At 41.2% G+C, this 18,958-nt stretch overlaps 1 protein-coding gene across 4 annotated transcripts in view; it reads right to left on the bottom strand.

The window, feature by feature from the left end:
* Positions 1 to 18,958, bottom strand: part of ANKRD28 (ankyrin repeat domain 28) — a 216,046-nt gene that overhangs the window by 57,781 nt on the left and 139,307 nt on the right. For all 4 annotated transcript variants that reach the window (XM_070377138.1, XM_070377133.1, XM_070377135.1 and 1 more), the window contains exons 4-6: positions 7,994 to 8,064; positions 2,355 to 2,555; positions 878 to 965 (exon numbers count right to left, since the gene is read on the bottom strand). In XM_070377138.1, coding sequence (XP_070233239.1) covers positions 878 to 965; positions 2,355 to 2,555; positions 7,994 to 8,064 — 360 coding nt within the window. The remainder of the gene's footprint in view (positions 1 to 877; positions 966 to 2,354; positions 2,556 to 7,993; positions 8,065 to 18,958) is intronic.

Raw genomic sequence — 18,958 nt, 5'->3', positions numbered from 1 at the left:
GGGCGACTCTTGAGCTGCGCTGCACAGGCTTCCCATTGTGGCAGCTTCTCCTGCTGTTGAGCACGGGCTCCGGGAGTTACAGCGCACGGGCTCGGGAGCTGTGCTGCACGGCCTTGGTTGCCCTGCAGCATGTGGGCTCTTCCTGGACTGGCGCTGGAAGCTACGGCCCCTGCACTGGCAGGCAGGCAGGCAGGTTCTTACGCACTGCACCTCCAGGGAAGTCCGGTAACAGGCTTTCTAATATATCTTCACAACTTCTACCTTAATATCCCCATACAAACAAAGATGTGTTCAGGATAAGAATGAGCTTTTAGTAAACACCAGTCTAAACTGTACCCCAGGCTTCTGTCTAGGATGTCTCTCCCTTTAAAGGTAAACAGAATTAATTTTAAACAGCTTCCAAGGGAAATGGGGAGAAGACACTGGCAACTCACTCCAGTCCTCTTTTTGCCTGGAAAATCCCATGGACGGAGGAGCCTGGTGGGCTGCCATCCATGGGGTCACTAAGAGTTGGACACGACTGAGTGACTTCACTTTCACTTTCATACATTGGAGAAGGAAATGGCAATCCATTCCAGTGTTCTTGCCTGGAGAATCCCAGGGACGGGGGAGCCTGGTGGGCTGCCGTCTATGGGGTTGCACAGAGTCGGACATGACTGATGTGATGCAGCAGCAGCAGCAGCAGCAGCAAGAGAACTGGACCCAAGGTACTCCTGTCCTTGCTAGCCTCCCCTACTGCAAAGCTGGTTTCATTTGGGCAGCAAACTGAGACATAACTTCTCACTACCCTAAAAGACATTCTGTACAAATGCAAGAACGACAACGTCCAACTTTTACTTAACACTTAATATCAAAAAATAAATAAAAAGAGACGTACCCATATATGCTGCCCAGTGGATAGCACGTCTATCTTTCTTGTCAAAAGCGTTAATATTGGCACCTCTAGACAAGAGTAATTTGACCATCTGGAATAAAAACAAACATAGTTTCATCAAAATTGAGAAGTGTTCCTGAATATCCATCATCAAGACTCATCTCAAATCTCTCTGGCACTGAATTTCTGCACTTGCAGAAACACTAGATTGTATACTGAATGCTTTAACATAATTTAATAAACAACAGGACAAAATACAACAAAAGGTTTTATTGTGGTTGTTATTGAAGTCATGCATCAATATCTTTTAAAGATGCCACTTTGTGTCCTGGTGTTTTATGAACAACTAAGCACAAATCTGGGAAGTATAAAGGGAGAGTATTTAACAACATGTTTTATTCCTTTTTTTATAGCTCAAAGTATTATTAAAATTCAAAGTACTTTCTGATTGCAGAAATGTCTTAAATTTAATTCAAACACAAATGAAGTGTCCATAATATGATTAGACCTGAAGGCCACTGCAGTCTACTTAGCTCAAAACGTACCAAGAGTAGTTATTTCCATTATGTCTAAACACATTTACAGTCATTTCCCTGTGGAAAGAGCACTGCAGATGTCAAAAAGGGACTCATCTAGTGACGGGAACTGCAGTGGAGGCAAGAACTCTTTATGCTGCAAAAACCGGGAAGAAGAGTGAAAGTAACACTGCAGCAGGGAGCGCTCAGCCCCCGAATCCTGGGAACGTCACTTTATTTCTTCTTTTTTAAATCAAAGTATAGTTGATTTACAATGCTTCAGGTAGACAGCAAAGTGATTCACTTACATACACACATATATATTTTCAAATTCTTCTGCATTATAGGTTATTATAGGATATTAAATGTAGTTCCCTCTGCCGTACAGTAGGACCATTTATATTTACCCGTTTGAGTTTCTGTGTCTGCAAAAAAAATGAACTGGACAAGCTGGCCTCAAAGGTTCTTCTAACTGAGTCTCATTCTTTCCTATGTCTTCCATGTACATACATAAGCCCCACTCTTTGCTATAACACACCTAACATTATTAGCCAATGCTCGTTGTATAAGATAACTACTATTTTTTTTTAACTGTTTTCTTTTGATGGCCTGTCATCAATGAAATCTTGACTAAATGTTCAAAATAAACTAAGAAAATGTTTTCTACACTCTTACCTTCCTCTGCTACCATCTTTCTGGAAGAACAATGAAACTGCTCTGACTTTCTAGATATTTTTTCCTTCAATGACAGAATAAACTTTTCACATTGTTTTACAGTTAGTAGTGTTGGTTGGGGCTGTATCTGATAAATTTCTAAATGTGAGAAAGTTACATCATGAATTATGATGAAAAGAAGTCTGAGGGTTTGAAGAAGGCAAACATAAATAAAAAGAAGCAGGACAGGTGAGTTCATTAGTAACGGGGGTGGGGGCGCAGAGCGTCACTGAGGGAAGGGCAGCGCCTACCTCCCCATGGCCGCTGAGAGCTGCATGGTGCAGCGCAGTCCTCCCTGCCCGGTCAGACACGTTCACATTGCTCAGAAGAGGCACCAAGGCCTCCGCGCACTTAACGGCTTTGTTAGCGGCCGCTGTGTGCAAAGGGGTTTGCCAGTTTTTGTCTCGAGCGTTAACATCTGCAGAATGCTTCAACAGCACCTGAACTGCTTCCTGAAACACACGAAGATACGTTACATAAGACAAATGACTTAACAGCTTTAGAAATTGTACATGCAAGATGGAAAACCAATTTCTTGAGGAAATAAAAAGTTTGGTAGAACCTGCTATAAACAAGCCAGAAAACAAAAGACCTTGAACCAAAGGCAGTACTCAGAGCCATGCAAGATACAGCAAGATAAAATATTCCCTTTGTTCATCCTCCAACTGAGGCATAGCCATCAATCTCCATCAAAATGTATGAGAAGAAATACTGACGAATATTCTTCAAAAGCATTCATCACTACTCTTGCTTTTCTAGATGATGAGATACAATTAATTTATAATTTCAAAGCTTTAAAAATTAGATTTATCACTTTGCTGTTAAATACAAAAAAATTTAAAACATACTATTTCCCAAGGTACTACACATGTTGTATTTTACAAAATGAAAAATTACTAGGACCTCGTTCATTAGAGAGAGACAGAGAGCACGCGAGTGGGGAGGGAAGAAAGAAGTCTTTGCTGTGATTCTACCTTGTGGGAAAGTTGGTGTTAACAAGGCAAACTAACAGTTTACTATTCAGTGATTGGTCTCCCAGAACACAAGGAAAATGTCACAACACATCCATAAACTGGACTCATGGCAAAATCAAAAGGAATCCAGTAAGCCATCAATATTAAGCAGTATAATCAGAACTAAACATGGCAAAAAGCTTCTCCTTGCAGGGACAATCCTATTTTTGGCAGATGAGTGACAAACTATACACAAAATGGAAAAGACCAGAAGCAAATTATCTCAGTTCTGTCATTTACAAGGCGTAACTATTCAAGTCTAGTAAAACTGAGCCTCTGGTCTTCTTATCAGTAAAGGGGGAACTAGCACCCGCCCACCACTCCTTTCAAGACTGCTATCAAGCAAAAAAAAGCTAATGTACACAGTGTTCAAAAAATTAAAATAACTATGCAACATAGCAAGAAACACCAAACAAAATACTATTATTCATGACTCATGTATAGCCTTTGAAATAAAAAGTAATAGGGATTGTATGAAATCTGGGAAACGGCAAAAGGCTGGAGAGATGCCCATCAATCTATCAATCTGTTAAGTAGTTAATCAAGGACATACAGAGGCCTGCCCTGTGACCTCACAACTCCATTCCAACTATTTTACCCATGAGAAAATTTAGAACATCCATCTGAAAATGTCATAGCAATCTTTTATTTACTCATAAGAGTCAAAAAAGAAATGTAAATGTCCACCTATAGGAAAATAGATACAACTGTTGCATATACATACAGGGAAACACGACTTCGCAATAGTAAGGAATGCACCACCAATGTACACAACAAAAAGGACAAACTGCAAAAGCAGTCAAGGTGCAAGAGCACACATTGTATGATTCCATTCTTACAAAATGACACAACAGCCAAAATTACTCCACAGTGAGAGAAATCAGAACAGCGCTTGCCTCGGGACAGGCAGGCCTGACTGAAAAGGGACATGAAGGCACCGGCTGGAGTGATGGAATCGTCTAAATCTAGACTGGGAAGAAGGCTGCAGAGGTATACACATCTGCCAAAACTCAAGACTACACACTTAAGAGTCTGTGCACTTTACTGTAAATTGCATTTCAATTTAAAAAAGAGAACACAGGGAAAATATACACACAGAGCAATATGTACTCAGAATCATGGAGAATGGGGTACAAGCACTGTCAGGATCTCTATAGCACGTTCATGGGAGATAATCAGAAGCAACATGAAGAGTTTATAATTAGGAAAATGGGGCAAATGCAGCATACTATGGATGACAGGTGTGCCTCAATTATGTCCAACTAGAATGCACAACGCACACCTGTGGGTTTCTGAAAAGTGTGTGGAATATTTATGTTCCATCACCAAGAAGAGAGAAACCAAAGCTATACTTTTGTTTCACAGAAAAGCAAGAATGAACCCAGTTTGTGGCTGACGGTGGGTAAGATGGCACCCACCACAATGGCTAAGACTCTAGAATCAGGACAGATTAGTCTGAATCCTGAGTCCACTGCTGGGGACTTAACTGTGTACCCCAACGTTCACACGATGAAGTCCTGCCTCCCCCACTAAAGTGCATTTAGGAGGGAAAGGGAGAGGAGACAATATGGGAGAGCCCTAATCTGACAGACTGATGGCCTTTTAAGGCCAGGAAGAGAACCTCCCCTCTCCCCCTGCCTCACCAAACATGAGGACACAGCAAGAAGGCAGGCATCACAGGCCAGGAGGAGAGGCCTTGTTGAAACTGACCCCGTTGAACCTTCCTCTGAATGTTTAGCCTCCAGACTGAGACGATGCATTTCTGTTGCTTAAGCCACCCAATTTGTGGTATTCTGTTATGGCAGGTGAGCTAATATTGACATATCTACATTACAACTCAGAATAATATAGGCCAGTGTCATATCACAGCAGCAGTGACCTTCGAAAATTTGGAGAAAACTGGCTTCCCTGGTGGCTCAGACGGTAAATAATCTACCTGTAATGCAGGAGACCTGAGGGTTCGATCCTTGGGTTAGGAAGATCCCCTGGAGAAGGGAAGGGCAACCCACTCCAGTACTCTTGCCTGGAAAATTCCATGGATGGAGGAGCCTGGTGGGCTACATAGTCCATGGGGTCGCAAAGAGTGGGACACCAATGAGTAACACTTTCAAAGAACAAAGGACAGGAGACATCAAAAACAAAAATTAAACAAGGGTAAATTTCTGGAAATTGCAAACCAATGAGCCTGATGTCAAACCCTTGTAAAATTCTAGATTATCAACACATTACAAGCATTCAGGAAAAAACGTGTAGGGATAACTATGTAGGATATACATGGTTTTACTAATGGCAAAATTACCAGAATAACCTTGATCTTAATTTCCCCATTATTAGAGGGTACATAATATGGGTTTCCCTCATAGCTCAGTTGGTAAAGAATCTGCCTGCAATGCAGGAGACCTGGGTTCGATTCCTGGGTTGAGAAGATCTTCTGGAGAAGGAAATGGCAACCCGCTCCAGTATTCTTGCCTGGAGAATCCCATGGACAGAGGAGCCTGGCAGGCTACAGTCCATGGGGTCACAAGAGTCAGAAACGACTTAGCAACTAAACTACCACCAGAGGTACATATGTGTACATATGTGTAAGAAATGTTGCAGGTGGCCTTGACTTCAAACACACAAGTTATACCCTAGGATGTTGATTTACATATGATTATGAAATATGGGGATGGGGTGATAACAAAAGTTTAAATAATACCTGAAGAGTATTTATTCATAGCTTGGGGTCAGGCACAGCAAAAAGAAGGGCTAACCCATTTGCAAATAAATGCAATGTTTGGGTGAACCACTAATACTTCACATGGTGATCTATTTTAAACTCAGTTATCTTGACAGAACTAAAATGATAATTCTTGGGGTTATGTTAAAAAACAATAAATGCATATCCTTTGGAGGATCCAGTGTGATGTGGCTTTTAATAAATAAATAAATACACACACACCCCTAGCATTCAGAAATTGATCTATTCAGAATACAGAATGCATTTACAGAGAGCTGAACTGTATGTGACACTTGAGGAACGACAGTCACAAACCAAGAGGAGGCAGCCAGGCAACACGAGCAGGTGTGTCACGGACGGAGAGCTGGAATGGGGGGTACTTCACTGGAAGCAGTCTTTCTCAACCCAAGTTCAGGGAGGAAATTAACCCTTAAGACATCCACCGTCCATGAAGAGTTAACTTCTGTGAAAGACTAAACTTAATTTTAGGTTGAAAAGCTTAAACTTATTAGGATTAGCTTTCTAACCCACAGCTTGCCCTTTAAGTTCAAGCTACATACATAATTTTAAAAAATCAGCAGTTAGGTCTCTGGGTGGAACCTGCAATCTGCCTCTAACGTTAATTATTTTAAGAATTTTTGGCCTGGTATCTCTACAAATATACGAAGCGCTCTTCCTGATAATTTAATCTGGTAAAACTCCACTAAATTTAAGTCACATTCCCAAGAGTCATGCCAAAAAAATAGGCAAATATGATTAACTTACCAAACAGTTGCAATGATGGTAACGCTTATCTTCCTTAATTGCCATTATCTAAAGAAACTTCTTTACAAGAGGGCTAGCCACAATCTCAATAATATTACCATGAATTTCAGAATTCAAAGTATTTTGGTTAATATGTCTTAGTTTCCAGAATTCCCAGATTTGCCTAAGATCACCCAGCTAGAACGCGGCAGGTGATACCGGAAGCCAGTCTCCCCCAGCCCAGGCCCCACAGTTCATAAGTTGTAGCCACCAAGACCCCTGTTCCCTCCCCCTCCGTCTCCCAACCCGAAGGCTTATGGCCAACAGGCCGCCTCTGTCACAGCACAGCATTCACAGTCCTTTCCAGTCACTTTGTCCTCCGCTCCTCTTCACCTGCCCAGCTCTTGCTTTGTGTTCAAGATGTAGTTTGCGATTAGTATGGAGAATGAGCAGACTTAAGAAGGACCTGGTCCCATGATGGGGAGAAGGAGCAGGAGCAACCCTCTCCATCTCTCACAATCTCAGTAACTGAAGAAAATACTACTTTACACCATCACACCCTTTTATACTTTAAATTATTTAAAAAAATGTTTTCAACAAGAATCAAATACATTAAGATGGGTAAAAGGTGTGCTCTGGGCACAATGCATTTGTAACACACACACACAATCCATTTCAGAAAGGCAATAAAATGACAGAAAAAAAGAGGGTCCAGATATTCGTTATCATCTTTGCTACCCAATAGCTGACTGGTTTCTAGCAAATTGTTAACTACACAGTTTCTTCAGAATATTTTTATTCTTCAAGGATTTTATGAGGGTTAGAAGATAATGACAAATATAAAAATGAATTCTCACAAAATGTCAGTTATCTTTAAGATCAAACAAAGCACAGGATTATAAATAAGAAGGAACTGTTCTTCTTCATAAGACACTTAACGTATTTTAAAATTATATTTAGAACTGGCAACACAGGAGAACTAGTAATGTTTCCAAAATGAATTTTACAGTTTACCTAAACAATATTTCATTTAATCATTACACACTGCAGAGATTATTTCCTGATCACAACCAGTAGCACCTCTGAAACAAGTCTATCAGGCTACTGTGAGCCAGTGAGCAGAGAAGAGCCTTGATGAGGGATGTCTAAGACAGAAAGAAAACTGCTGTCCTGCAGGAAGTACAAAAAGAGAGCCTTGCATTCTCTGCCACTTCAGACTCTCCAAGAGGTCTTAGTCACAGAAGGAACATGGGACAATTAGCTTGGTTTGTGCAAACTGCAAAGTGAAGTGATCAGTCTAGGTAGTTTCAGTGGCTTGTTCCGTTTTTGAAAATACAGGATCTGCACATGGGCTCACAGGCAGGCCTGCGTAATGATTTCACATACAATGTATTTACCAAGAGAAATCTCATACCTCACTACAAGATGCAACTGCCCTGTGTAAAGGTGTCAACCATTTGCTGTCTTTGGCATTAACTCTAGCTCCTGCAACAAGAAGAAAAAAATTAAGTGAAATATTTTGCATAAAATAATTTAAAATAAATAACTATATACAGTCCAAATTGGATAAACAACAATTGAAAATGTAGTACTTCATTTTTTTTACTTTCTGCTAATAAATTATCCTTAAATTACAAAACAAAACTATTTTTTTAATTGATATCCAGTAAGGTATTAGCTCTTTTTATTAAAAAATCAAAGAAATATCATTTTATATGTAGGCTAGAAAAGCCACCTTTATACAGAGCATATCCAAAGTGAAAATCAGACCCCACTGTAGAATGTGTGTTAAAAACCTGATACTTAAATAAATAAGAATATTCAGATATAAAATGCATATCATGACAAAGTCTTCTTTACTAATATAAATTTATAAATATATAATTATATATATACAATTATATCAAGATAAAATATTTACAAACATATTAATTTATATAATTTTATAAATATATAAAATATAAACATAAAATATTCATTATATTATTTACTAATATAAATATAAGACCATTCATTACATTTCTTTACTAATGAATGTATCATGTTATAATGCAATAATATCAAAATAGTTCTCCAGTGATTATTTAAAATGCTCTAATACTATAGTTATTTTATAAATGGATACAATGGCTTTAAACTTAGGGGGAAAAAATAAGAAATAAATGAACCAACCCACATGTCTTTCCAGGTTATACCTGAAGTTCTGAAGAAGTAATCATTAAAACAAATCAACTATGTATTTTTTGCTTAAAAATTATTAAGTCAACAGACACAAATTTTCTTTAATAGAATGGAAATACCATTTAGTAAGACAAGTGTATTACATAATGTGGGGGGGCAGGATTTATCACCTATGTAAAATCTGCTGACTTGGTGCTTAAATCCCTACAAAACAGAAGTGGCACACCACGGGATCACTCTAAGCAGTAACAGCCTTGGCTCTCAGGAGTGCAGAGGACCTGGTGACAGGCCCAGCACGACAAGCAAGCCTAGATTTACATCTAGAATCATAACTAGCTCGTGAAAAGAGGCTTTAGGTACCTAGTCCAGCCCCCAGACTTCCCAGATGATCAAACACTGGTACAAGGAAGCGGCTCAATGCCATCAACTGCAGCAGAACCGAGGATAGAATTCAGACATCCTAAGGTCCTAATGTTTACATTCTATGTTCTGAGTGTGAGATTCCAGGTAACAATCAAGTGCAGTGACTCCAAGTTACAGCCTGAATAACCTCTAGCTATAGGTCCCTAACTAGTTGAGTGTGAGCTTCTAGGTAATAATCAAGTGTAGTGACTCTAAATTACAGCCCTAACGAGTTTTGTGATCCCTCTGAACCTACATTTTCAGCTATAAGACAGATCTCCTAATACCCTGTTACAGAGATTAATGAGGGGAGTTCCCTGGCGGCCCAGTGGTTAGCACTCTGTGTTTCCACCACAGAGGGCACAGTTCCATGTCTGCCCGGGGAACTAAGATCTCACATGCCGTGCAGTGCAGCAAAAAATAAATAAACTGACATATAACCACTCTATCTAGTACACACAGGGCACAAATAGGAGAGGTAGATTTTTACAAGCCTGACTGCGAAAGAAAATGAATGAAAGGCAGGTGTAGGAAGTCATCCACAAATGCAGCAGCTGAAGCTGAACTCTGTGTGGGCAGGGCCAACCAGCAGGACACTTAAAAGAATCCTGAACCAGCAGGAGAGCTTTCAAAACTGCTTAAGGCTGTGGGAGAAAGAAGGGGAGTCAGCAAAAATAAAACAGCCAGACACCGTGTGTATATCCATGTAATAAACATCGGAACAACTACCAGCCAAGTTCTTTGGAGGCCCAAATGGTGAAAACAGACTTTCCTGAGCACAACTGAGCCAGTGTTTGTTCTGGGTAAGAACACAAGCACCTGAAGGCGTAGCCCGTGGAGGGGCGGCTTCCTTCTCCCCACTCACCGCTTGGTTCTCTATAGTCCCCGCACCTCTTTCTATGGTTTTGTATTCATGTGCACAGGAGAAGGGCAGGTCCTGGCATTTTATGCCTGAAGGGTAGTGACACAGACACTCAGAAGACACAAATACCCTGGAAAGACAGAGGCAGAGACTTTCTAGAGGGCTGAAGATGTTTCTGAGTCTCCACAAATGGAAAGGCCATGAGTCTGACCCTAGGTGTTAACTGACAAGGAAACAGAGAGTAGCTGTCACAATGAGGACGACCTCTGTGTGCTGATACAGATCTGAGAAGAGAAAAGTGGAAACAGCAATAAGAACTGTATAAATAATGTTCTTTGCTTTTACCTGAAAAAGGAAGAGTTAAACATCTATGTTTACAAAAGGAAACCCTGGAGGAAAGCTAAGCCATCAAAAATGGTGGCTGCCTATCTGTGTCGGCAGTGGGGACGCTGAGGACTGGATGATGCGAGGGAAACGAGGGTGCAAAAGCAGCTGCGCTGAAATGTGTGCCTTTAAAGGTGTGTCCACTTTAATTTGGAAATGAAACAGAAATACTATATATTTAGAAAGTGAAATTTACTGATGAGGAAATAAAAAACACTTCAAGAGTTTGGCTTCAAGTACAAAGAAAAAAGTTGCAAAGTAGGACGAAGGTAAAAATAGTCTTTCTTTTGGAAATGGGTTATCAGATAAGACGAGTGAACGAAGAAAATCTAATTTTTATGGTGTACTTGGCAGTCCAAAGTAAAAAGTCCTGCTGGCTTCATTCTTCCATTTTAAGTTACAGTAATTAATTAAATCATCTGTCTCTTTTAATAACAAAGTCAAAGTTAATTTTATCAAAAACATGAGTGGTTGTAACAACTAACCCACTAGTGGCTTAATGAGGACACATCATGCTGCCATCAGCAACTAGTAGACAACCTGATGGATTTGGCTTGCTCTTTTTGAAGATTCTAAAGATACTTCAGGAAGATCAACACAATGTAATTTTAGACATCTGATCATATCCTTTCTCAGAAGACACTTATATTCCATTAAATCATATTTATTTTAATAACACTAATTAGATATTTTAATCCCTTGGAAATTAAAGGTCAAGTATGTGAGAAATGATTGGGGTACCTCTAAGGGCATAATACAACAAATTCCCCTGCCCACATGGGTTAATTAGCACGTGCTTTATATATTAACAGACAAACATGGCAATGAGCATTATAACAGCAGCAGTTGGGTGCACAATGAAAAGTGGCTTTAGAGTAAATAACATGGCAGGGCACATCAGACATCCAGGCTACCAGAAGTCATCTCCTGTGAGCTCTCTGAAGGCAACCAGACGTCCATCCACACACACAGAGCGCCAAAATTACATATTCATATAACAAATTACAAAGTTATTCCAGTAATGGAAAAGACATTTCCAAAGTAAAGCAACTAATCCAACAGCTCAAGACTAGCCACAGAGAAGATGAAGACAGGCAAAAGAGACGGAGAGAGGAGGGAGAGGGAGCAGGAGAAGGAAGGGAAGAGGCGTGAAGGGGGGAGGGGAGGAGGCGAGGAGGGGGAGGGAGAAGGGAAGGAAAGAGAAGGAAATCCTATCCACTTATAACACAGAACAGTCTTCCTACAGAGAAATGAAACCAAAGGTAACAGCTCTGGGGGCTCCGTCACAGGCTCTCTACCTGGCAGAGTACATAGTATCTGTGATGTAAAAGGATGACCGTAAGTCACTAAGAAAAGATTCCTTTCTTTACTATTTCCCAATCACTAAAATAGAACAGAACAGAACACAGCAGCACTGTCTCAACTGCTGAAATCAGGCTACTGGGAGGCCGTGTGGTAGGAGAGGCACGGCTCGGAAACAAGACCAGACAGCACTCTGAGGAGGCATCGCCTACAACCACTGCAAACCGACACCCACAGAAAGCCTCCTGAGCACCAGGAACATACCTCCCTAAACCCAAGGCTATGCTCAACTGCATAAATCAAACGTAGTCCTTAGTAGAATCCCCTCTTCCCTAGATCAGCTGAGCTTTCCTTTAAGAAAAATAAGCGGCCAGAACCTATGCCACATAAAATATCTGAATTTGGATTTACCTTTTTAGAGATGTGATGAGACTTGGTAGCACAGTTATATTAGACGGAAAAACCCACATAATCTTCCTTTCACCAATCTTTCCTTTTACTAATTCATACATATAAAATACACTCAGAAACAACAGCTTTTTAAAGATACTTAAGGTAAGAGTCCTTTCAGAATTAGATAAATATCTACCTCATTTGGAGATAAAACAAATTAATTTTAAAAAATAAAATATCTGGTTCACCTACATCAGTCTATTATGGGCTCTTGCCAGCAGTGCAGCCCGAGAGATCTGCACAGGTCGAGGAGACAGGCGGGTTGTGGACGGAGGGGCCCAGGGGGAAGACCTGTGATCTAATAATGGCCCTGTAGTCAGCAGGCTGTGACCTGGGGCTGCGCCTCATTACCCCTGGAGCTTCATTTTATGAAATGTAATCTCCCTGTGTGTGTGTGTGTGTATGTGTGTACATAACCACATCACACACGCACACGTCTCTGTCTCTCTCTAGGGAGGCTAGTCAGTTCAGTTCAGTCACTCAGTCGTGTCCGACTCTTTGCGACCCCATGAACCACAGCACGCCAGGCCTCCCTGTCCATCACCAACTCCCGGAGTTCACCCAAACCCATGTCCATCGAGTCGGTGATGCCATCCAACCATCTCATCCTCTGTCGTCCCCTTCTCCTCCTGCCCTCAATCTTTCCCAGGATCAGGGTCTTTTCAAATGAGTCAGCTCTTGGCATCAGGTGGCCAAAGTATTGGAGTTTCAGCTTCAACATCAGTCCTACCAATTGAACACCCTGGACTGATCTCCCTTAGGATGGACTGGCTAGGCCCCAGGTTAGACCCCAGGTTAAAATAACATAGGGAGCACCTGTTTCTGCAAAGTGAGTTCTGTGAACTCAGGCATTCAAATCACCAGTGTCCCAATTGACTCTAGGTCTCTCAGGTCTTCTCTGCAAGAAGACTAATTCGTCTGCTTTCTCCCTGATCTGTTCGCTCACCAAGATCTGCCAATTCTTTGATTTCTGAACCCGTTACTGGTAAAATAAGTGAAAGTATTAATTGCTCAGTCTTGTCTGACTCCTTGCGATCATATGGACTATAGCCCGCCAGGTTCCTCTGTCCATAGAATTTTCCAGGTAAGAATACTACAATGGGTAAAATAAGGGCTATGGCAAATGATCTCTACGATCCATTTCCAGTGATGATATTCTATTTTATTTTGAAATATTCAGAATAAATTATTTCATGCTTATTAAATACCCTACCCTACATTAATAAGGCAGTATCACTATAATCAATGTCAGGGTTCTTCAAGTTCAGCCCACAGGTTGCCAGCCACCTATTTTGTAGTTTTACCACCTTACAGGAGTCAAGATGAGTAGCTGCCACTGCCTGGATGACCCCTCACATAAGGTTATCAACTTCTGATCTAGGCAAAGAACTTGAGAGTTGATACTATTAAAATTATTTCTCTTTTCCTATGTGTCTGTAATAATCACAGTCTCACTAATAATTTTCTAAAACTCCTGCTTGCAGAGCATAGCTTTCTTCTTTGCTCCTAAGCCACAGAGGAGACAGTCCATACCCAGTGAGCTGGGCCAGGAGCCAAGTAGTTTAGCACTCTTCCCAAACTGGAAATAATGCTTTCCTTTGGCTGACTACCAAAGCCAGGGTCAAAGCTTCAGACTCTGTTTTGAGGTTGGGAGTAGAATGAGCAAAAGGCGAGTGCACTCCCACTTTCCCCGTGACGCTGGACCATCCCCACCCCACCGCCCCAATGGTGCACTACACCATTTAGGAGGGCGTTACTGACACTAAGGGGCTGCCCTGACAGCTCAGTTGGTAAAGAATTTGCCTACAAAGCAGAAGACCCTGATTCCTGGGTCAAGAAGCCCGATGGAAAAGGGAGAGGCTACCCACTCCAATATTCTTGGGCTTCTCTTGTGGCTCAGCTGGTAAAGACTCTGCCTGCAACGCAGGAGTCCTGGCTTCAATCCCTGAGTTAGAAAGATTCCCTGGAGAAGGGAATAGCTATCCACTCCAGTATTCTGGCCTGGAGAATTCCATGGACTGCATAGTCCAAGGGGTCAGACGTAACTGAATGACTTTCAAGAAAATAAAGTGTCACTGTTTCCATTGTTTCCCCATCTATTTGCCGTGAAGTGATGGGACCAGATGCCATGATCTTCCTTTGTTGAAAGTTGAGTTTTAAGCCAGCTTTTTCATTCTCCTCTTTCACCTTCATCAAGAGGCTCTTTAGCTCCTCTTTGCTTTCTACCATTAGGGTGGTGTCATCTGCACATCTGAGGTTACTGATATTTCTCCCCACATTCTTGATTCCAGCTTTAGCTTCATCCAGCATGGCATTTCGCACAATGTACTCTGCATAGAAGTTAAATAAACAGGGTGAAAATATACAGCACTGATGGACTCCTTTTCCAATTTTGAACCAGTCCTTTGTTCCATATCCGGTTCTAACTGTTGCTTCTTTACCTGCATACATGTTTCTCAGGAGGCAGGTAAAGTGCTCTGTTATTCCCATCTTTCAAGAATTTTTCACAGTTTGTTGTGATCCACAAGGCTTTAGCATAGTCAATAAAGCAGAAGTAGGTGTTTTTCTGGAATTCTCTTGCTTTTTTGATGATCCAACAGATGTTGGCAATTTGATCTCTGGTTTCTTCTGCCTTTTCTAAATACAGCTTGAACATCTGGGAGTTCTCAGTTCACATACTGTTGAAATCTAGCTTGGAGGATTTTGAGCATTACTTTGCTAGCATGTGAAATGAGTGCAATTGTGCGGTAGTTTAAAAATTCTTTGGCATTGCCTTTCTTTGAGACTGGAATGAAAAGTGACCTTTTCCAGTCCTGTGGCCACTGCTGAGTTTTCCAAATTTGCTGGCATATTGAGTGCAGCACTTTCACAGGGTCATCTTTCAGGAACTGAAAGAGCTCAGCTGGAATTCCATCACCTCCACTAGCTCTGTTCACAGGATGCTTCCTAAGGCCCACATTCTAGGATGACTGGCTCTAGCTGAGTGATCACACCATGGTGGCTATCTGAGTCATGAAGATCATTTTGTATGGTTCCTCTGTGTATTCTTGCCACCTCTTCTTAATATCCTCAGCTTCTGTTAGGTCCCTACCATTTCTGGGCTTACTTGTGCCCATCTTTGCATGAGATGTTCCCTAGGTATCTCTAGCTTTCTTGAAGAGATCTCTAGTTTTTCTCATTCTATTGTTTTCCTCTATTTCTTCACATTGTTTTCTTAGGAAGGCTTTCTTATCTCTCCTTGCTATTCTCTGGAACTCTACATTCAAATGGGTATATTTTTCCTTTAAATTGCCTTTCACTTCTCTTCTTTTCTCAGCTATTTGGAAGGCCTCTTCAGACAACCATTTTGCATTTCTTTTTCTTGGGGATGGTTTCAAAAATACGAGCATTAAATGAATAGCTCCCAATAAAATTATCTATAGAAGGATATCAGAAAATTAAGTTCTTAAAACAGAAGTTCTTCAAGTCACTGCCTACACAAATTCTACTACATGCTAAGTAGATGGGGGTGGGTAGAGTGTAGAGGAGAGGAAAAGTGGTTCAGATTGTAGCAGAGTTAAGAATATAAACCCTGTAGTCACACAGCCTGGGTCTGAAAGCTGGCTCTAGCTATTATTAGCAATATTATTTTCAGCCAGTTATTGCATCTCTAAATGCTTTCAGTGCAGTTCAGTTCAGTCGCTCAGTCATGTCCAATTCTTTGCGACCCCATGGACTGCAGCACGCCAGGCTTCCCTGTCCATCACCAACTCCTGGAGCTTGCTCACATTCATGTTCATCGAGTCGGTGATGCCATCCAACCATCTCATCCTCTGTCGTCCCCTTCTCCTGCTGCTTTCAATCCTTCCCAGCATCAGGGTCTTTTCAAATGAGTCAGTTCTTTGCACCAGGTGGTCAAAGTATTGGAGTTTCAGCTTCAGCATCAATCCTTCCAATGAATATTCAGGACTGATTTCCTTTAGGATGGACTGGTTTGATCTCCTTGCAGTCCAAGGGACTCTCAAGAGTCTTCTCCAAAACCACAGTTCAAAAGCATCAATTCTTCGACACTCAGCTCTATTCATGGTCCAACTCTCATATCCATACATGACTACTGAAGAAACCATAGCTTTGACTAGACAGACCTTGTTGGCAAAGTAATGTCTTGGCCTTTTAATATGCTGTCTAGGTTGGTCATAGCTTTTCTTCCAAGGAGCAAGCATCTTTCAATTTCATGGCTGCAGTCACCATTTGCAGTGATTTTGGAGCCCAAGGAAATATTCAAGTCTGTCACTGTTTCCACTGTCTCCCCATCTATTTGCCATGAAGTGATGGGACTAAATGCCATGATCTTAATTTTTTGAATGTTGAGTTTTAAGCCAACTTTTTCACTCTCCTCTTTCGCTTTCATCAAAAGGCTCTTTAGTTCCTGTTCCTTTTCTGCCATAAGGGTGGTGTCATCCGCATATCTGAAGTTACTGATATTTCTCCCAGCAATCTTGATTCCAGCTTGTGCTCATCCAGCCCAGCGTTTCTCATGATGTACTCTGCATAGAAGTTAAATAAGCAGGGTGACAATATACAGCCTTGACATACTCCTTTCCCAATTTGGAACCAGTCTTTTGTTCCATGTCTGGTTCTAACTGTTCCTAAAAGCTTTAGTTTCCTTTACTGATAATAATATCTTTAGAGATAAGAGCGGTATAATGCGATCATACATGAAAAAGGTAAATTTAATATAGTACTTGAGAGTACACTCACTGCTTCCTATTACTTCATCCCATTCAATAATAATCGTAAAATTAATTCTACTAAGCTCTAGTGTTAATATAGATTCTACAGATGAATACACTTGTTTGATTACATATAACATGTCGAAGTTATACCCCTCATTCACAAATCTTGAAGATGCATCATGTATAAATATTTGATTTCTAGTGAATTTATTCTGGACTGCAGGTTAAAGGGAGTAAGTAGTTTTACTCAGAAAAAGCAAAACAAACCTAACTGGCCAAAATATAAAAGAGAAGGGGAGGAAACACCACCTTCAATAGAAGAAGCAAATAGTTACAATCACAGACAACAGTATGAATTTCTACCAAATACAGTGAAATCTGTGCCAAATGAAGGGTGTCAGGTGAACCTTCTTCAATTCTTGGGAAAGCTACGAAGTCATCTAAGTCATACTGATGCGCATGTCCTTCTGACCCATTCTCTCCACTGTCTGCGACCCAGAATCCCTATCTAACATCCTTTCGATGATCGAGAGGCCATCCTCAGGAGAATCTCCCTTCATGCTACAGAAGAACAAGCTAAGGACGCTGCATGAGAGACCAAACAAGCACCTTCATTATTTTTGATAGAGCTGCTGGAAATGGAGGATAAGAATCAATCACCATTGATCACAACCTAAGTTAAGAATCTATGATCCAAGTTGCTGCCCCAACTATCTGTAGTACATCAAGAATAAGCGAAGCTAAGCTACCAGGACTGACAGAAAACACATTCAGTTTGAGAGCTAGGTAAAGAAACAAACACAAGTGATGCTCACTTTTTGCCCCTCCTTACTCTATTCTTTACTGATAGATGCTCTGGGAAAACATATTCCTCAGTGATATATAACGGAGGTCCAGTGGTTAGGGCTCTGTGCTTTCACTGTCAAGGGCTCAGGTTCAATCCCTGGTCAAGCCACACCCCACCAACCAACAATCTTAAAGGATTTAGCACGGGACTAGAGCAAAAATACACAAAGGCAGAGAAAACTGAGCAAGGTAGTTAATAGGTAAATATATTTGAAAGTAATCCCAGGAAAGGAGAGGAAGAATGTGTGAACTACCTATTACACACAGGGGCTTCCCAGGTGGTGCCAGTGGTAAAGAACCTGCCTCCCAGTGCAGGAGACACTAGAGACACGTGTTCAGTCCCTGGGTTGGGAAGATCCCCTGGAGGAGAGCATGGCAACCCACTCCAGTATTAATGCCTGGAGAATCCCATGGACAGAGGAGCCTGGCGAGCTACAGCCCATAGGGCTGCAGAGAGCCAGACAGCACAGAAGCGGCTGAGCACGCATGTGTTATACACAACTTCAGAGAAATTAAATTCTGAGCAAAGACCTCAAAGAGCTCTAAGAAAGACGTAAGACAATGCAAGGAGATGAGAGCTGGCAGACCAGGATCGAGAAAAGGAAAAAAGCACTTAAAGATGAAAGCCTAGAAACAACCAAAAGCAAAATAGATATGCCTTAAAACAGAGTCAAGAATCTGAAGCCACAGCTAGAACAAATCTGTAAAAACCCAGGTCAGGCTGTCCCACCACTGGTTTTCCAGATCACTCTAAGGGCCAAAGCAAGCCCTTAACTGGAATGCACCCACCTCTGCTTTATTCCCTACTGCTTCTTTCACTTGCCTTCACACATGCTACACTCTGTGGTATTAGTTCTTATCTCTTCATTTCCACCAAGTTACTGCACCACACGCAAGGCTCTCTTCCTTATTTGCTTCAGTTATCTCCTCGTATGTCCCTGAATTCTTTCCTCATAATCCAACACAAATAGCAACTGATCCCCGCCCAACATACTATTCCTTTACCTTATCCATAGCAATTATCATCGCATGACAAACTATATACATTAACTTGCAATTATGTCCTCCATTAAAACATAAGACCTTTCTTTGGGATTGGAATGAAAACTGACCTTTTCCAGTCCTGTGACCACTGCTGAGTTTTTCAAATTTGCTGACATATTGAGTGCAGCACTTTCACAGCATCATCTTTTAGAATTTGAAATAGCTCAGCTGGAATTCCATTGCCTCCACT

The sequence above is a fragment of the Bos mutus genome, chromosome 1 (assembly GCF_027580195.1).
Source record: "Bos mutus isolate GX-2022 chromosome 1, NWIPB_WYAK_1.1, whole genome shotgun sequence".
Lineage (NCBI taxonomy): Eukaryota > Metazoa > Chordata > Mammalia > Artiodactyla > Bovidae > Bos > Bos mutus.
Note: the sequence above shows the minus strand (reverse complement) of the source record. Positions and strands in the feature narration are given on the sequence as shown.